Source organism: Nomascus leucogenys, chromosome 15, assembly GCF_006542625.1.
Source record: "Nomascus leucogenys isolate Asia chromosome 15, Asia_NLE_v1, whole genome shotgun sequence".
NCBI classification, from domain to species: Eukaryota; Metazoa; Chordata; class Mammalia; order Primates; family Hylobatidae; genus Nomascus; species Nomascus leucogenys.
Window position 1 is genome coordinate 64,926,464 of NC_044395.1, and position 15,745 is coordinate 64,942,208.

Genomic DNA, 15,745 nt, shown 5'->3' on the forward strand with positions numbered 1-15,745 from the left:
AAAAACCACATGTTTCAGCAGCCATAAGAATTATAGCATGGAAAATACCAAAGGTCTAGCTTTCAGCAGCTGAGAGGTAGAGGATGCTTTACAAAGAAATCCCGTATCAATGATACAAGTAATTGTGATAAACAATGTAGGCCCTAATCTCCCCAAGCCAAATAATTATTCATTTACATTCCAAAACTATTTTTCATAAAGATTATGTACTATTAAAATACAAATATCAAGGTTACCCGAAGTATAAGCAAACAACTTGAAAAAAATGGAGATTAAAAACCCTTTCAGAAAGCTAATTTAACTTTTAAAAAACCATGGAGGTAAAGAAAAAGATTAAACTGCACATCAGGTAGTCAATAAAGGCAGAATTTACTGTGCATGAACCCACATGAGCAAATCTTAAGTTAATCACCGAGCAGAGAATTCAGCAAGTCCAAATGAGAGAGAACGAAGGGTTTAAAAATGACAATCTGTAGAGGAATAATCCAAAGAGCAAGAGAATTCTTTAAATCTCTCAAGTAAAAAGACAGATGCCTGCATGACCTCACACCCTCCCTTGTACTTGTTTCAATGTGACTGCCAATGTTTGTATTCTTCAAAGTTCCAAGGGTCATAAAACAGCTTTGTATTAGCTGAATGACTTGCTTTCAACTTCGGTATCATGGATTCCATTCAAATTCACTGTCCTTTTTTCTCTACCTGAGGTGGAGGTGCAGGTTTGCCATTAAGAGCCATCTGCAAGGGGGTAGTCTGGCCTGCAGGAGGCAAAGGAGCAGTCTTCAACTTCTTTGTACTAGTTTTAGATGGATGCTCCTCTTCCTCTTCATCAGAATCCTGAAGGCCATACTTAGAAAAATGGGAGACCTAAGGAAGAGAAGAACCCCACAAAACAACTTAAACATTATGCTTTCCCAATACCTGCCTTTGCAATCTTGCAGCATTACCTTAAGAAAAAAGAAAAGGGGAGAAATATCAAAGTATTTAAAGCAAAATAATCACCTATCACACTTTTATCTAAGATTTAGAAGACGTCTGATGTATGCACTAGTTGCTCATACTAGTAAATTAATAAAGATTACATAACATACATTAAAATGTCATTTAAACTGTAATCATTAATATAGGAAACTTAATCCAAAGACTTGTTATTATTTTCACAGACATATATTGCCTGTTATCCTCTATCTACCCAAGGGCCTTTAACAAGTTAAATAATTCAACCAGCCTAGAATGGGAGGAAATCATTGGATTAAACTATTAAGAACAGTCAACCTCTTCATCTCCAAAAATCTTTAAAAGTAAGAATGACAGTTACATAGGAAGAGTTGATACAATAGACAACTGCCTGATGAATTACTGAAGTCCCTAATGATGACAAACATTACAAAAATTACACCTTAGAAATGTATTTATAAATCTTCATAGGAGGTGGGTAGAGGACATGAATCATGAGCCCACAGAGTTTATAAGAGCTCATTACTGCTGAATTTTAACTAGGTTTGTAGTTTGGAGTGAATCATAATGTATCTGTACATCTCCTTCCGAATTTCTAAAAATAAAGAGAATTTGACTGGGTGCAGTGGCTTACACCTGTAATCACAGTACTTTTGGGAGGCCAAGGAGGGAAGATTGCTTGATCTCAGGAGTTGGAGACCAGCCTAGTCAACAGTGAGAAATCCCATCTTTACAAAAATTTAAAAAAGTAGCCAGGCATGGTAGTGCATGCCTATAGTCCCAACTACTTGGGAGGCTGAGGCAGAAGGATTGCTTGAGCCCAGGAGTTTAAGGCTGCAGGGAGCTATGATTCCACCATTGTACTCCAGCCTGAGCAACAGAGCAAGACCCCCATCAATCAATCAATAGAATTTAGGAAAGGATCCCTTCCAACATAAACGTTTTGTGACTCCAAATATAGTTTATAAAAGTCTGAACTGGGTTAAATGACTATACCTTAAACACCCAAGAACCAGTTTCAGGCCGGTATTCTTTGAATTGAGCTCCCTGTTTCCTTGAAACTGCTTCCAATCTTCCTTCATAGTTGATATCCGCAAGGCGATCTGGGCTCTTTATTAAACAACGAGATGTTTTATCTGTTGGCCAAACTCCATCCAATGTAACTTCAGCCTTCCTGTAAAACATAACCAATTAAAGTAAAAACGCTTCATATATAAGACCAGAAAGCCACCTAACACATGGTGAATAACGGTAACTGTTGCCTTGGAATTATTCTGCATGTGTCATAAACTTGAGTTTTGCCCCATAAGCTTAAAAGCAAGAAGTCACTCCTACATTGACAACTCAATATCTGGTTCTAGAGTCAGACTGCATTTATTTAAATTACCACGGTACATCAATTATTTCCAAACTAATTTTCACACTTAAGCTAGGAATCACTAACTTATTTAAGTTACAGTCCAGTGGTACGAACCAAATCTTATGCAGGTCTTAAAGGTCTACTGTACTAAATAATAATAAAAAACAGCTACTACCCATTTACTAAATACAAATGCTTGGAAAATGAAGTATCAGGAATATCGGTGTGAGGATGACTACAAGAGTGATAAGCGTACCACTTCTAATATTAATACCGGAGTTCAAGTGTTGTATCCTATTCATTTTGTATGCCTTACACCTAAACACAGTGACTACTAGGATGTAACAGGTAGATGCTGCTCTCCATTTCCTGCTTCCCAGAGCCCCTGGCAAATACAACTCTACTTTGTTTCTATAAAGTTGACTTATCCCAGATACATCACAATATAGTACTTGTCTTTTTGTGACTGGCTTACTTCACTTAGCATGTCCTCAAGGTTCATCCATGTTGTAGCATATATCAGAATTTTCTTCCTGAAGCTGAATAACATATATTTTTTAATTTTTAAAATAAAAAATATGGAATGCTTCATGAATTTGTATGTTATCCTTGTGTGGGGCCATGCTAATCTTCTCTGTAGGGTGAATAGTGTTTTATTGCATGTATATACCACATTTCGTTTACCCATTCACTTATCAATGAACATTTGGGTGACTTTTACCTACCAGCTGTTGTGAATAGTGTTGCTATGAACACGGGTATACAAATGCTTGAGATTCTGCTTTCAATTTTGTATATATACCCAGAAGTGGACCTGCTGAATCAGACAGTAATTCTATTTTTAACTCTTCTGGGAACCACCACATTGTCCTGCATGGTGGCTGCACTGTTACACATTCCTGCCAATGGTGCACAAAGGTTCCAATTTCTCCAAATTGGCAGACACATGGTAATTTGTTTCTTATTAGACTGAGTCTCGCTCTGTCACCCAGGCTGGAGTGCAGTGGCACATTCTTAGCTCACTGCAATCTCTGCCTACCGGGTTCAAGTGAGTCTCGTACCTCAGCCTCCCAAGTAGCTGAGAGTACAGGCGCCCGCCACAACACCCGGCTAATTTTTGTACTTTTAGTAGACATGGGGTTTTGCCATGTTGGCCAGACTGGGCTCAAGCGATCCACCCTCCTCGGCCTCCCAAAGTGTTGGGATTAGAGGCGTGAGCCACCATGCCCGGTCATTTTTTTTTTCCTAGTAACCACCCTAATGGGTATGGTATCTCATTGTGGTTTGATTTGCATTTCTCTAATGATTAGTGATGTTGGGCATCTTTTCATGTACTCCTTGGTCATTTGTGTATCTTTGGAGAAATGTCAAGTCCATTGCCAAAATTTTCTTCATTTTTGTTTTGAGAGACAGGGTCTCCCTCTCCCGCTCAGGCAGGACAGAAGTGGCATGATCATAGTTCACTGTAACCTCTGTTCAAGACCAGCCTGGCCAACATGGTGAAACTCCTGAGTTCAGCTGAACCTCCTGCCTCAGCCTCCTGAGCAGCTAGGACTGCAGGTGTGTGCAACCATGCTTGACTACTTAAAAATTTTTTTTTGTAGATACAGGGTCTTCCTATTGTCTTGAACTCCTGGCCTCAAGCAATCCTCACTTCTCTGCCTCCCAAAGTGCTGGGATTACAGGCATAAGCCACTGCACCCATCTTCTTTTTTTCTTTCTTTTTTTTGAGACAGAGTCTCGCTCTGTTGCCCAGGCTGGAGTGCAGTGGCGCAATCTCAGCTCACTGCAAGCTCCGCCTCCCAGGTTCACGCCATTCTCCTGCCTCAGCCTCTCCGAGTAGCTGGGACTACAGGCGCCCGCCACCACGCCTGACTAATTTTTTGTATTTTTAGTAGATGGGGTTTCACCGTGGTCTTGATCTCCTGACCTCATGATCTGCCCGCCTCGGCCTCCCAAAGTGCTGGGATTACAAGTGTGAGCCACCACACCCGGCTGCCACTACACCCATCTTCTTTGCTCATTTTTTAAATGGGTTTTTTTGTTGTTGTTGCTGTAGAATTGCAGGATTCTTTATATTCTGGTTATTATCCCCTTATCAAATGATTGGCATATATTTTCTCCTATTCTTATAGGTTGCCTTTTCACTTGTCTTTTGCTGTGCAGAAGGTTTTCAGTTTGATATAGTGTCATTTGTCTATTTTTGCTTTTGTTGCTTATACTTTTTGATGTTATATCTAAGAAATCACTGCCAAAACCAATGTTACAAAGCTTTTCCTCTGTGTTTTCTTCCAAGAGTTGTACATTTTTGGATCTCACGCTTAGGTATTTTATCCATTTTGGGTTAATCTGTGTATATGGTGTAACTTCACTCTTTTGTATGTGGACATCCAGTTTGCCAGCATCCTTTGTTGAAGAGACCGTCTTCTCCCGATCAAATAATTTCTTTTTTTTTTTTTTAGTTTTTTTAGGTGTGCCCCACACCACCTTGCCCCCAAGTAATTTTTATACCTTACTGAAAATCATTTAAGGCTGGACGTGGTGGTTTACACCTATAATCCCAACACTCTGGGAGGGCAGGGCAGGCCAAAAACTTCACCTCAGGAGTTTAAGACTGGCTGGGGAGGCAACAAGGCAAAACCTCATCTCTACAAAAAATACAAAAATTAGCCGGGTGTGGTGGTGCATCCCTGTGGTCCCAGCTATTCAGGAGGCTGAGGCAGGAGAATAGCCTGAACCTGGGGGCGGAGGTTGCAGAGAGTCATGATCACATCACTGCACTCAAGCCTGGGTGACAGAGCAAGACCCTGTCTCGAAAATCATGACTATATAGATGAAGTTTTATTTCTGGGCTCTCTATTACATTGCATTGGTATTTATGTCTGTATGCCACTACCATACTGTTTTGATTATTATAGATTTATAATAAGTTTTGAAATTCGGAAATGTGAGACCTCCAAATTGTTCTTTTTTGAGAGTGTTTGGCTATTTGGAGATTTCTGAAATTCTATATGGATTTTTCTATTTCTACAAATCATGCCACTGGGATTTTGATAGGGACTGCATTAAATTTATGCATCACTGTGGGCAGTATTGACATTTTAACAATATTAAGTTTTTTCCTTTGACACATGGTCTCGCTTTGTCACACAGGCTGGAGTGCAGTGGTATAATCTGCAACCTCCGCCTCCCAGGTTCAAGCCATTCTCTAGCCTCAGCCTCCTAAGTAGCTGGGATTACAGGTATGCGCCACCACATCTGGCAAATTTTTGTATTTTTAGTAGAGGTGGGGTTTCACCATGTTGGCCAGGCTCACTTGTCTCAACTCCTGACCTCAAGTGATCTGCCTGCCTAGGCCTCCCGAAGTGCTAGGATTACAGGCATGAGCCACTGCACCTAGCTGAACAATGTGAAGTTTTCTAACTCATGAGTATGGTCTGTCTTCCATTTATCTGTGTCTGGTGTACTTTCTTTCAACAATGTTTTGCAGTTTTGTATAAACAAGTCATTTGCCTCCTTGGTTAAGTTTATTTGTGTGTATTTTATTCTTTTTGATGCTACTATATATATGAAATGCTTTCTTAATTTTTGTTGTTAGTGTATAACAGTGCAACTAATTTTTCCATGTTGATTCTGTATCCTGTAACTTTGCTGAATTTGTTTATAACAGTAAGTTTTTTTGTGTGACATCTTTAGGGATTTCTACATAAGATGTCATCAAAGAACAGAGATAATTTTGCTTCTTTTCAAAACTGTATTAACTTTTTTTTTTTTTTGCCTAATTGTTCTGACTAGGACTTGCAGTAGTATATTTGGGAAAAGTGGCAAAAGCAGGCATCCTTGTGTTGACTTGTCTCACAGGAAAAGCCTTCTGTATTTCAACATTATGATGTTAGCTGTGGGCTTTTCATACATAGCCTTTATTAATGTTGAGGTAGTTTCCCTCTATCCCTACTTTGTTAAGTGCTTTGCTGTTGTTGTTGAGTGCCTTTATTATGAAAGAGTGTTGGATTTTGGTAAATACCTTTTATGTATTATGATGACGATGATGTGGTGTATTCCTTCATCTTGCTAAAGTGGTATGTTTCACTGACTTTCATATATTGAGCCATCCATGCATTCCAGAATAAATCTTTTGGCCATGATGTGTAATCCTTTCAATATGGTGTTAAATTCTGCTTCCTAGGGCTCTGTTGATGACTTTTTATCAATATACTCATCAAGTGGTCTGTAGTTTTCCTTCCTTGCAGTGTCTCTGACTGGCTATTGAATAAGGTAACACTTGCCTCATAGAATGAGCGTGGAAGTATTCCCTTCTCTTCAATTTTTTGGACGAGTCTGAGTAGGACTGGTGTTATTTCTTTAAATGTTTAGTAGAATTCACCAATGAGGCCATCTGATTCTAGGTTTTTCTTTTCTGACAAGTTTGTGATTCAGTAATCTCTTTACTAATTATTGGCCGGGCACGGTGGCTCATGCTTGTAATCCCAGCACCTTGAGAGGGCGAAGTGGGCGGATCACCTGAGGTCAGGAGTTGGAGACCAGCCTGGTCAACATGGCAAAACCCTGTCTCTACTAAAAATACAAAAATTAGCCGTGCATGGTGGCGGACACCTATAATCCCAGCTACTCTGGAGGCTGAGGCAGGAGAATCACTTGAACCCAGGGGGCAGAGGTTGCAGTGAGCTGAGACTACACCACTGCACTCCAGCTTGGGCAAAAGAGTGAAACTCTGTCTCAAAAGAAGAAAGAGAAAGAACAGAAAGAAAGAAGAGAAAGGGTAAAGAAAAGAAGGGGAAGGGGAAAGGAAAGGAAAGGATCGATCAATCTGCTCAGATTTTCTATTTCTTCCTGATTCAGGGTTGGTAGGTTATAAAGATAAATGATTTTAACTATAGCCCTTTCACTTGACTAAAGAGATATTAGAAGCTAGGATCTCACACTAAAATAGAGAGTTAAGTATAGCCACAGCAGAAACAGGAATAAAGCAAAATACTATTAAAAAGAGTTTTTGAAATTAGCAGTTGGACCCAATAAAATCAGGGAGGCTGGGCACCGTGGCTCACACCTGTAATCCCAGCAGTTTGGGAGGCCGAGGTGGGAGGATCACTTGAAGTCAGGAGCTCAAGACCAGTCTGGCCAACACGGTGAAACTCTGTCTCTACTAAAAATACAAAAATTAGCCAGGCATGGTGGAGGGTGCCTACGATCCCAGCTACTTGGGAGGCTGAGGCAGGAGAATCACTTGAACCCGGGAGTCGGAGGTTGCAGTGAACTGACATCATTCCACTGCACTCCAGCCTGGGCAACAAGAGCAAAACTCCATCTCAAAAAAAAAAAAAAAAAAAAAAAAGTAAAATGAAATGAGATAAAATAAAATAGAATCCAAGGAATGTAAAAAAAAAAATTAAAAAAATAAAATCAGGGAAAAGGAGTTCAAAATCACAGTATGGCATTTCTTTGCCATTTATACTTTTAAATCAAAGTACAGACAATAAATGTACTCTATAGTAAGGAAAGCAAGCTACAGAAGCATACATCTAAACACATTTATGTTTATAGAAAAAAAAATTGTGATTTAGCTGACAATTTTCTGTATGTACATAAACTCTTACCTATTTAGCCCTTCACCCACAGGTGGTTTTTGGTTATCATCTAAGTAGACAATTACTTCTTTCCTTCGGATATGCACAATATCATCCAAATTTAGATTTGTCAAATTCACATCTCCTTCAAAATAGATTGAACCATAACCTATAAATCAGAGCAAATAGTTAAAAATCCATTCTGTATGAAGGCAAATACCTACTTTACAACTATAGTGATTAAACAATCATAAGGAGAAAGCAGTTTTAAGTATTAGTATTTTAAATCATTCAGCAATTCCTAGACTGGTAAGAATGGGGACTTAGGGAGTAACTTCAATTACACTGTTATCTGATTTAAAATCTGCATTTTTCTTTTTTTTTTTTTTTTTGGCAAGGTCTTGCTCTGTTGACCAGACTGAAGTGCAGTGGTCCTGGCTCACTGCAGCCTGAACCTCCTAAACTGAAGCAATCCTTCCACCTCAGCCTCCCAAGTAGCTGAGACTACAAGCACGTATCACCACGCCTGGCTAATTTGCTTTACTTTTTGGGAAAGGTGAGGTCTATGTTGCCCAGGCTGGTCTAGAACTCCTGAACTCAAGTGATCCTCTCACCTCAGCCTCCAAAGTGCTAGAATTACAGGTGTGAGTCACTGCGACAGGCCTAACATCTGCATTTTTATAAAACTTCCATTAGCCTCAAAACAACCTTCTTAAATCTCTTCCCATTTATCTATAAAGCCGCTATATAAACAAACCTTCACACTTGGCCTGGCATATGGGTTAAAATGCCTGAGCTCTTCTTAATACAATATAGCACAGTGGCATTTCCCACAAGAAAATTATCAGTAATAATAACATGAAGTTCATGTTAAATGTTACACACCTCTTGCCTATTATTCAATTTTCTCAGTAGTTCTTGGTATTTCCAGTATTTTCTTTAATTAAAGAAAATTAAAATGACCCATAGTTACTAGCACCAAACAGGTATACCTAAGCCCAAAGAATATTATATGGTTCTGTGCTTCTCAGGAGGCTGAGGCAGGAGAAATGCTTGAGCCCAGGAGTTGAGATCTGCCAGGCAATGTAGCAAGACCGCATCTCAACAAAAAAAATAAATAAAAATAAAAAAATTTACATGGTTCCAGTCTTTCTTGTTTTGTTACTTATCAATCAAAGTATCTAAGATTCAGGCCAAGGTGGGCCCAAATGTAGGAAAACACAGATTCAGCTATCAAAAGCTTCCCCTAATTACAAAAATAAGGTGCAACTCTCTAGCTTAATCACTAAGTGCTAAACTCACACTTACCTTTCCGACCAATAGTGAAGTCAGAGACAATGCACTCTCCTTTTTCATTGGTAATTTTAGCAAGGTCATCCATAGATGGAATAGTATAGTAACCAACCTTAGTGAGAATAATACCTGTGACAAAAAAAATAAATAAATAACGGAAAAAAAATAACCTGAAATAATCAGCAACTAAATCATCATATAAAGAGAAAATACATTAGAATGAAGAATTTTCCAAACTACTTTTCTACCAAACATGATTCCTAGGAGAAGGGGTGTGTGTGAGAGTGTGTGTGTGTGTGTGTGTGTGTGTGTGTGTGTGTGTGTGTGAGAAAAAGCTTCATGGTCAAATAGATTTAAAGAACATACATATGATACATCAGAGAGTCTAAAACTTACAGTAAATAGCCTATTAAACTCTGCTTAACCTCGTGTTTTTCCAGACTTAACCACAGAACATTATTTTCAAAGGACACCCATTAATATCCCGGACTATAAGAGGCATCCCATAAAATACTCTGAGAAAGGCTTAATCAGCTTTTTCTTTTATTTTACACACAAAGATACCAAAACCTACAGTGGAAATAACTTGCGTTGGCTTACACTGTAATTTAACAATAGAAGTAGATATAAAACTCCAAACCCAATTCTTCTTGTTTCATTGCCTGTTTCCCACAAACCTCTTTTATCTTTCAAATTTACACTCCCGGCCGGGCGCGGTGGCTCACGCTTGTAATCCCAGCACTTTGGGAGGCCGAGGCGGGCGGATCACGAGGTCAGGAGATCGAGACCACGGTGAAACCCCGTCTCTACTAAAAATACAAAAAAATTAGCCGGGCGTGGTGGCGGGCACCTGTAGTCCCAGCTACTCAGAGAGGCTGAGGCAGGAGAATGGCATGAACCCGGGAGGCGGAGCTTGCAGTGAGCCGAGATCGCGCCACTGCACTCCAGCCTGGGTGACAGAGCAAGACTCCGTCTCAAAAAAAAAAAAAAAAAAAAAAAAAAAAAAAAAAATATTAGCCGGGCGTGGTGGCGGGCGCCTGTAGTCCCAGCTACTCAGAGAGGCTGAGGCAGGAGAATGGCGTGAACCTGGGAGGCGGAGCTTGCAGTGAGCTGAGATTGCGCCACTGCACTCCAGCCTGAGCGACAGAGCGAGACTCCATCTCAAAAAAAAAAAAAAAAAAAAAAATTTACACTCCCAAATAGAGAGCTAAAAGAAAGATGAAAAATCCAGCCAGGCAAGGTGGCTCACGCCTGTAATCCAAGGACTTTGGGAGGCCGGGGTGAGTAGATCACTTGAGGCCAGGAGCCCAAGACAAGCCTGGCCAACATGGTGAAAATCCATTATCTACCAAAAATACAAAAATTAGCTGTGTATGGTGGCGGGGGCTTGTAATCCCAGCTACTTGGGAGGCTGAGGAAGGAGAATCGCTTGAACCTGAGAGGCAGAGGATGCAGTGAGCTGAGATCACACCACTGCACTCCAGCCTGGGCAACAAAGAGCGAAACTCGGAAGGAAGGAAGGGAGGGAGGGAGGGAGGGAGGAAGGAAGAAAGGAAGCAAGAAGAAAGAAAAAATTAAAATAGAAAAAAAAAAAAGACCAAAATAAAAACAGTAGAGCACTGAAAAACTCAAGGAAAGTAGTGGAACACTGGTGTGCTTGCTTGCTCTATTCACTCCTTTTCCTACTTGTAGTTAGATATAAGGCTAACTTGCTCTCTGAGAGAAAAGTATTTCAGGCCAACATCAGACCAAACTCCAGCCTCCAGCAACACCCACTTGTATACTTGCTTCTTGGGAAGGAAACTCTAAATTGGGTGGCAGCAAACAAGGTAAATGAGAAAACTAGAACTAATATAAAACTTCCTATTAAAAAGATACATAGTAGCATAATAAATAATTCATGTAGATATACATACACAAATACAGATCAAGCACCTGGAATTCTTTTTTTTTTCTTAGGAGACAGGATCTTGCTCTGTCAACCCAGGCTGGAGTTCAGTGGCATAATCATAGCTCACTGCAACTACGTGAGTGATCACTTGAAGTGATCAAGTGATCACAACATCACTTGAATGCTGGGTTCAAGCGATCCTCCCACCTCAGCTTCTGTAGTAGCTGCGACTACAAGTACATGCCACCACAACTGGCCAATTACTTTTAAGTTTATTGTAGATATCAGGTCTTGCTATGTTGCCCAGACTGATTTCAAACTTCTGCGTTCAAACGATCCTCCCACCTAAGCCTGCCAAAGTGCTGAGCCACCACACCCAGGCTACCTGAGATTCTTACTGTCGAAGTATAAAGTTCTTTCCTTATGATACTAAGTGACCAAATATATATATATAATGGCAATAAGAAAACTAAATATAAATTTTGCAGACACTTCAAGAATACCACAGAACACCCAAAATGGGCTGGACATGGTGGCTCATGCCTGTAATCCTAGCACTTTGGGAGGCCAAGATAGGAGGATCGCTTGAGCCCTGGATTTTGAGACCAGCCCAGGAAACACGGCAAAACAAAAGATGCAAAAATTAACGGGGTGTGGTATCATGTGCCTGTAGTCCCAGCTACTCGGGTGGCTGAGATGAGAGGTCCTGATCCCTGGAGGCTGAGCTTGCAGTGAGCCAAGACTGCGACACTGCACTCCAACCTGGGCGACAGAGCAACACTGTCTCAAGAAAAAACAAACAAACAAAAAACAATAAGCAATCTATCCGAGTTTACAAAACCAGGGAAAATATCAGGATAGTCTCTTTGGCTATAAAATTTGGGTTCTGTAGACTAAACCAGGATAATTAAAGATGTATCAATTTTAATACTCTAAGGTCCAAAGAGTATGTGGACTCAGAATCAACTAAAGCATAAAACTGCTTAAATATTAAGCTCTCCTATGTGGGATCACATAAAATAATACTTAAAATGCCAAATAGCTGACTTCCATATGTTGAGTATCTGCAACAAGCAAGTCATCTCAAATGACTGGTAAGAGATTAAACATGCACCAATCTGAACCTGACCTGCTGGGTGCATATGGTAAGAATTATTTTCTATTTCTTCTCGGTCATCCTGAAGTGACTCATCATGAAAAGAGGTTTCTTCACTGCTTCCTTCCAGCCCATTTCGCAAAGCAGCACGCATGTTTAATGCAACAATGGTATCATCCACACTGTTGCTGTTGTTGTGTTTATTTCCAGCACTTTCTGGGGTTTGAGGAATAGGTTTGGCAATAGGGTTAGTATAAAAACGTGACACAAGGGAATCTTCATCTCCATCCTGCTGGTGATTCTCATCAACAGGTTTGCTTAGGAAACTAAACCTGAAAAGGAAAAGAAATAATACCTTAGCCTCTTGTAGTAGTAATAACAATGATAATAGCTAACTAATACTGAGCCTTTACTAAGTGCCTGGCACTGTTCTGGATAGTTCCATGTATTAAAAATTCACTTAATATTTACTACAGCAGTACTGTGAAACAGATAATTACTATCTCTATTGTATACTCTCCTATGTGGAATCAAATAATTTGTTAATTTTAAGATTAAAAACTGAAAAAAAGTTAGATTTTTAAGATTACAATCAACAAAATGTTAGATTTACAAAATGCTTTGTAAATAATAATAAAAAAACCTAGAATTTTATCCAAAAGAAAAAAAAAAAACAGGAGTGCAAAGGTGTCTATACAAGGGGTTTCTTTTTTTTTTCTTTTTCGTGATACAGCCCTCAGCAGGCCCTGAGAACATGTGCCAGTATATAAGGATTTTTACTGAAGCACTGTTTTGAGTAGAGGAATACCGGATAATCTAAATGTCCACTAACAAGGAACTGGTTAAGTTATCTTACATTCACAATAATGACTTATGCAATCATTAAAAAAGAAAAGACAAATATATTCATACAGATAATGGAAAAACATTTCTAATAAAATAAATGGAAATAAGCAGGTTACAGAATATATCGTTCATGCATAATCTTTATATTATAAAATATATTTATAAAGAAATAAATTTCAGCTGGGTGTGGTGGATCATGCTTGTAATCCCAGCACTTTGTGAGGCTGAGGCAGGCAGATCACTTGAGGTCAGGAGTTCAAGACCAGCCTGACCAACATGGCGAAACCCTGTTTCTACTAAAAATACAAAAAAAATTAGCTGGGCGTGGAGGTGCATGCCTGTAATCCCAGCTACTCAGGTGGCCGAGGCAGGAGAATTGCTTGAACAATTCACATCAAGAGGATGCAGTGAGCCAAGATCATGCCACTGCACTCCAGCCTGGGTAACAAGAGCAAAACTCCGTCTCAAAAAAAAAAAAAATTAAATTTCTGAAATGAAAGAATATATACCTAACTATTAAGAATCACTGTACAAGGCTGGGCACAGTGGCTCACGCATATAATACCAACACTTTAGGAGGCCAAGGCGGGCAGATCACTTGAGGTCAGGAGTTCGAGACCATCCTTGGCTAACATGGTGAAACCCCGTCTCTACTAAAAATATAAAAATTAATCAGGCATGGTGGTGGGTGTCTGTATTCCCAGCTACATGGGAGGCTGAGGCAGAAGAATCGCTTGAGCATGGGAGGCGATCTTGGCTCATGCCACTGCACTCCAGCCTGGGCGACAGAGTGAGACTCTGTCCCCACCGCCTCCCTCTCCCCCCTCAAAAAAAGAAAGAAAATCATCACAGACAAAATATCTCTTAAAGGGCTGAAGGGTGTCAAATGCATGCTAACCCTGTCCAAAACAAGATACACAAATACCAAAATAGTTCTGAAGCACTAAATCAGAACTCCAATAATTTTAAGGTTTAATGAATTCAAAAGACAAAAATATGATTTGATTTCTAGGTGCTCATAAGCTGTAATACTTCTATGCAATATTCATCAGACTTCATAAATTTTCATAAATTCCTAAGAATGTCTTAAAAATGAGACTATGACTCTCTACTAAGAAGAACTCAAAACAGAATTCAGTGTACCTCTCGCCATTTTCTGGATATTCAGATGGTGAAGCTAGATTTTCTGAATCACGATTAACAGGAGAAAAGAGATTGCTATTATTAAGGTTCTTCAAAACCAACTTCTTAATGCTCTTCCTATAAACAAGAAACCAAAAGAAGAAAATTACTCAGGCATACAGATATGTCCCAGACATTATCTTAAAAACTGGAGTCCAATGGTGCACTTCTGCTCAACTCTTGTACACCTAAGAATCACCTAAAAGTTTCATTTATAAACGCTTCCTAGGATTGTATAGCCAAAACACAAGGTGTCAAATACATTGTACTATGGTGTTTGGAAGAATAAAGCTAAACATCTTCAAGTCAAAGTGGAAAATCCCCTTGAAAACTGTCCTCCTCCCAGCTCCGAGCACTTTATCCAGACACTTCGTTCACTCATCACACTATGTTTGTATTTCAATCATCCATATACTCTCTAAACGCTTTCTCTCTCTTTCGGCAGTACAAACGTATGGCTGTTTCACCACAGAACTCATCGTGCTGTCTTGAATGAAAAAGGTAAACAGACACCTGCTGACTAAAAAGTTTTTTCTTTTTACTTTCTTTGGTTTGCCCAAAGAGAGAGAATTTTTTAAAAACATGACAAGAAAGTATTGAAGTTAAAAAATCCTGTTATCAAATGATGCAAATGATCGATCACAAATACCTAAAAAGTTCAGGTTTCTTTCTTTCTTTTTTTAGACAGAGTCTCGCTGTGTCACCCAGGTTGGTGTGTAGTGGTACAATCACTGATCATGGCTCACTACAGCCTTGACTTACTTCCCAGACTCAGGTGATTCTCCCACCTCAGCTTCCCGAGTAGCTGGGACAATAGGCGCCCACCACCATGCCTGGCCACTATTTTGTTGAAACGAGGTTTTGCCAGGTTGCCCAGGCTGGTCTAACTTAGCCTAAAAAGAGCACTGTACACATTCACTACAGAGCACACATTCTTTTCAAGCACACATGCAACATTTACAAACTAACAATATATTGGGCCATTAAAGGAACTCTCAAATTTCTAAGAATTGCTATTGCTATCACCCTTTTTTACTTTTCATCTAGAAATTAATAACAAAAACATAGAGTTGAACTAAAAGGAAAATTTACATATTTAACTGCATATATTTGAAAGAAGGAAAGCTGAAAATCAAAGGGGAAAGGAGAAAGGAACAAGATAATGATAAAATATTAATAAAATATAATAAATTAAAAACTGATGAAATAGGAAAGAATCACAGGAGCGAGAACATCAATAATGTCATAAGTTAGTTCTTTGAAGTTACCAGTAATATTGGGAGATCCCTGGTCAAACAGAAAAAGAGAAGGTACAATAAAAATCAATGTTGGGAATGAAGAAGTGGGTGTCCCTATAGACACCGACATTAAAAAAAAAAAAAAGACAAGGGTATTTTTAAACAACTTTATGTCAATAAATTTGAAATTTTAGTTATTGAAATGTTTACTACAAAAATGTAACATCAAAAGTGACTCAAAATATAAAAGAAAAAGCTGAACAATCCTCTAACTCTTACTTTTTCCCCCAAATAGTCCTA

General features: G+C 39.2%; 1 protein-coding gene and 1 non-coding gene across 4 annotated transcripts in view; both read right to left on the minus strand.

Annotated features, from left to right (window-relative positions):
• The window catches only part of NUP98 (nucleoporin 98), a 126,105-nt gene that overhangs the window by 37,308 nt on the left and 73,052 nt on the right, over window positions 1–15,745 (minus strand). For all 3 annotated transcript variants that reach the window (XM_030794632.1, XM_030794630.1, XM_030794631.1), the window contains exons 15-20: window positions 14,169–14,285; window positions 12,213–12,511; window positions 9,208–9,321; window positions 7,930–8,068; window positions 1,951–2,128; window positions 700–864 (exon numbers count right to left, since the gene is read on the minus strand). In XM_030794632.1, coding sequence (XP_030650492.1) covers window positions 700–864; window positions 1,951–2,128; window positions 7,930–8,068; window positions 9,208–9,321; window positions 12,213–12,511; window positions 14,169–14,285 — 1,012 coding nt within the window. The remainder of the gene's footprint in view (window positions 1–699; window positions 865–1,950; window positions 2,129–7,929; window positions 8,069–9,207; window positions 9,322–12,212; window positions 12,512–14,168; window positions 14,286–15,745) is intronic.
• Window positions 2,887–2,990, minus strand: LOC115830517. The gene has a single exon (XR_004026069.1). It is a non-coding gene; the product is annotated as a U6 spliceosomal RNA (small nuclear RNA).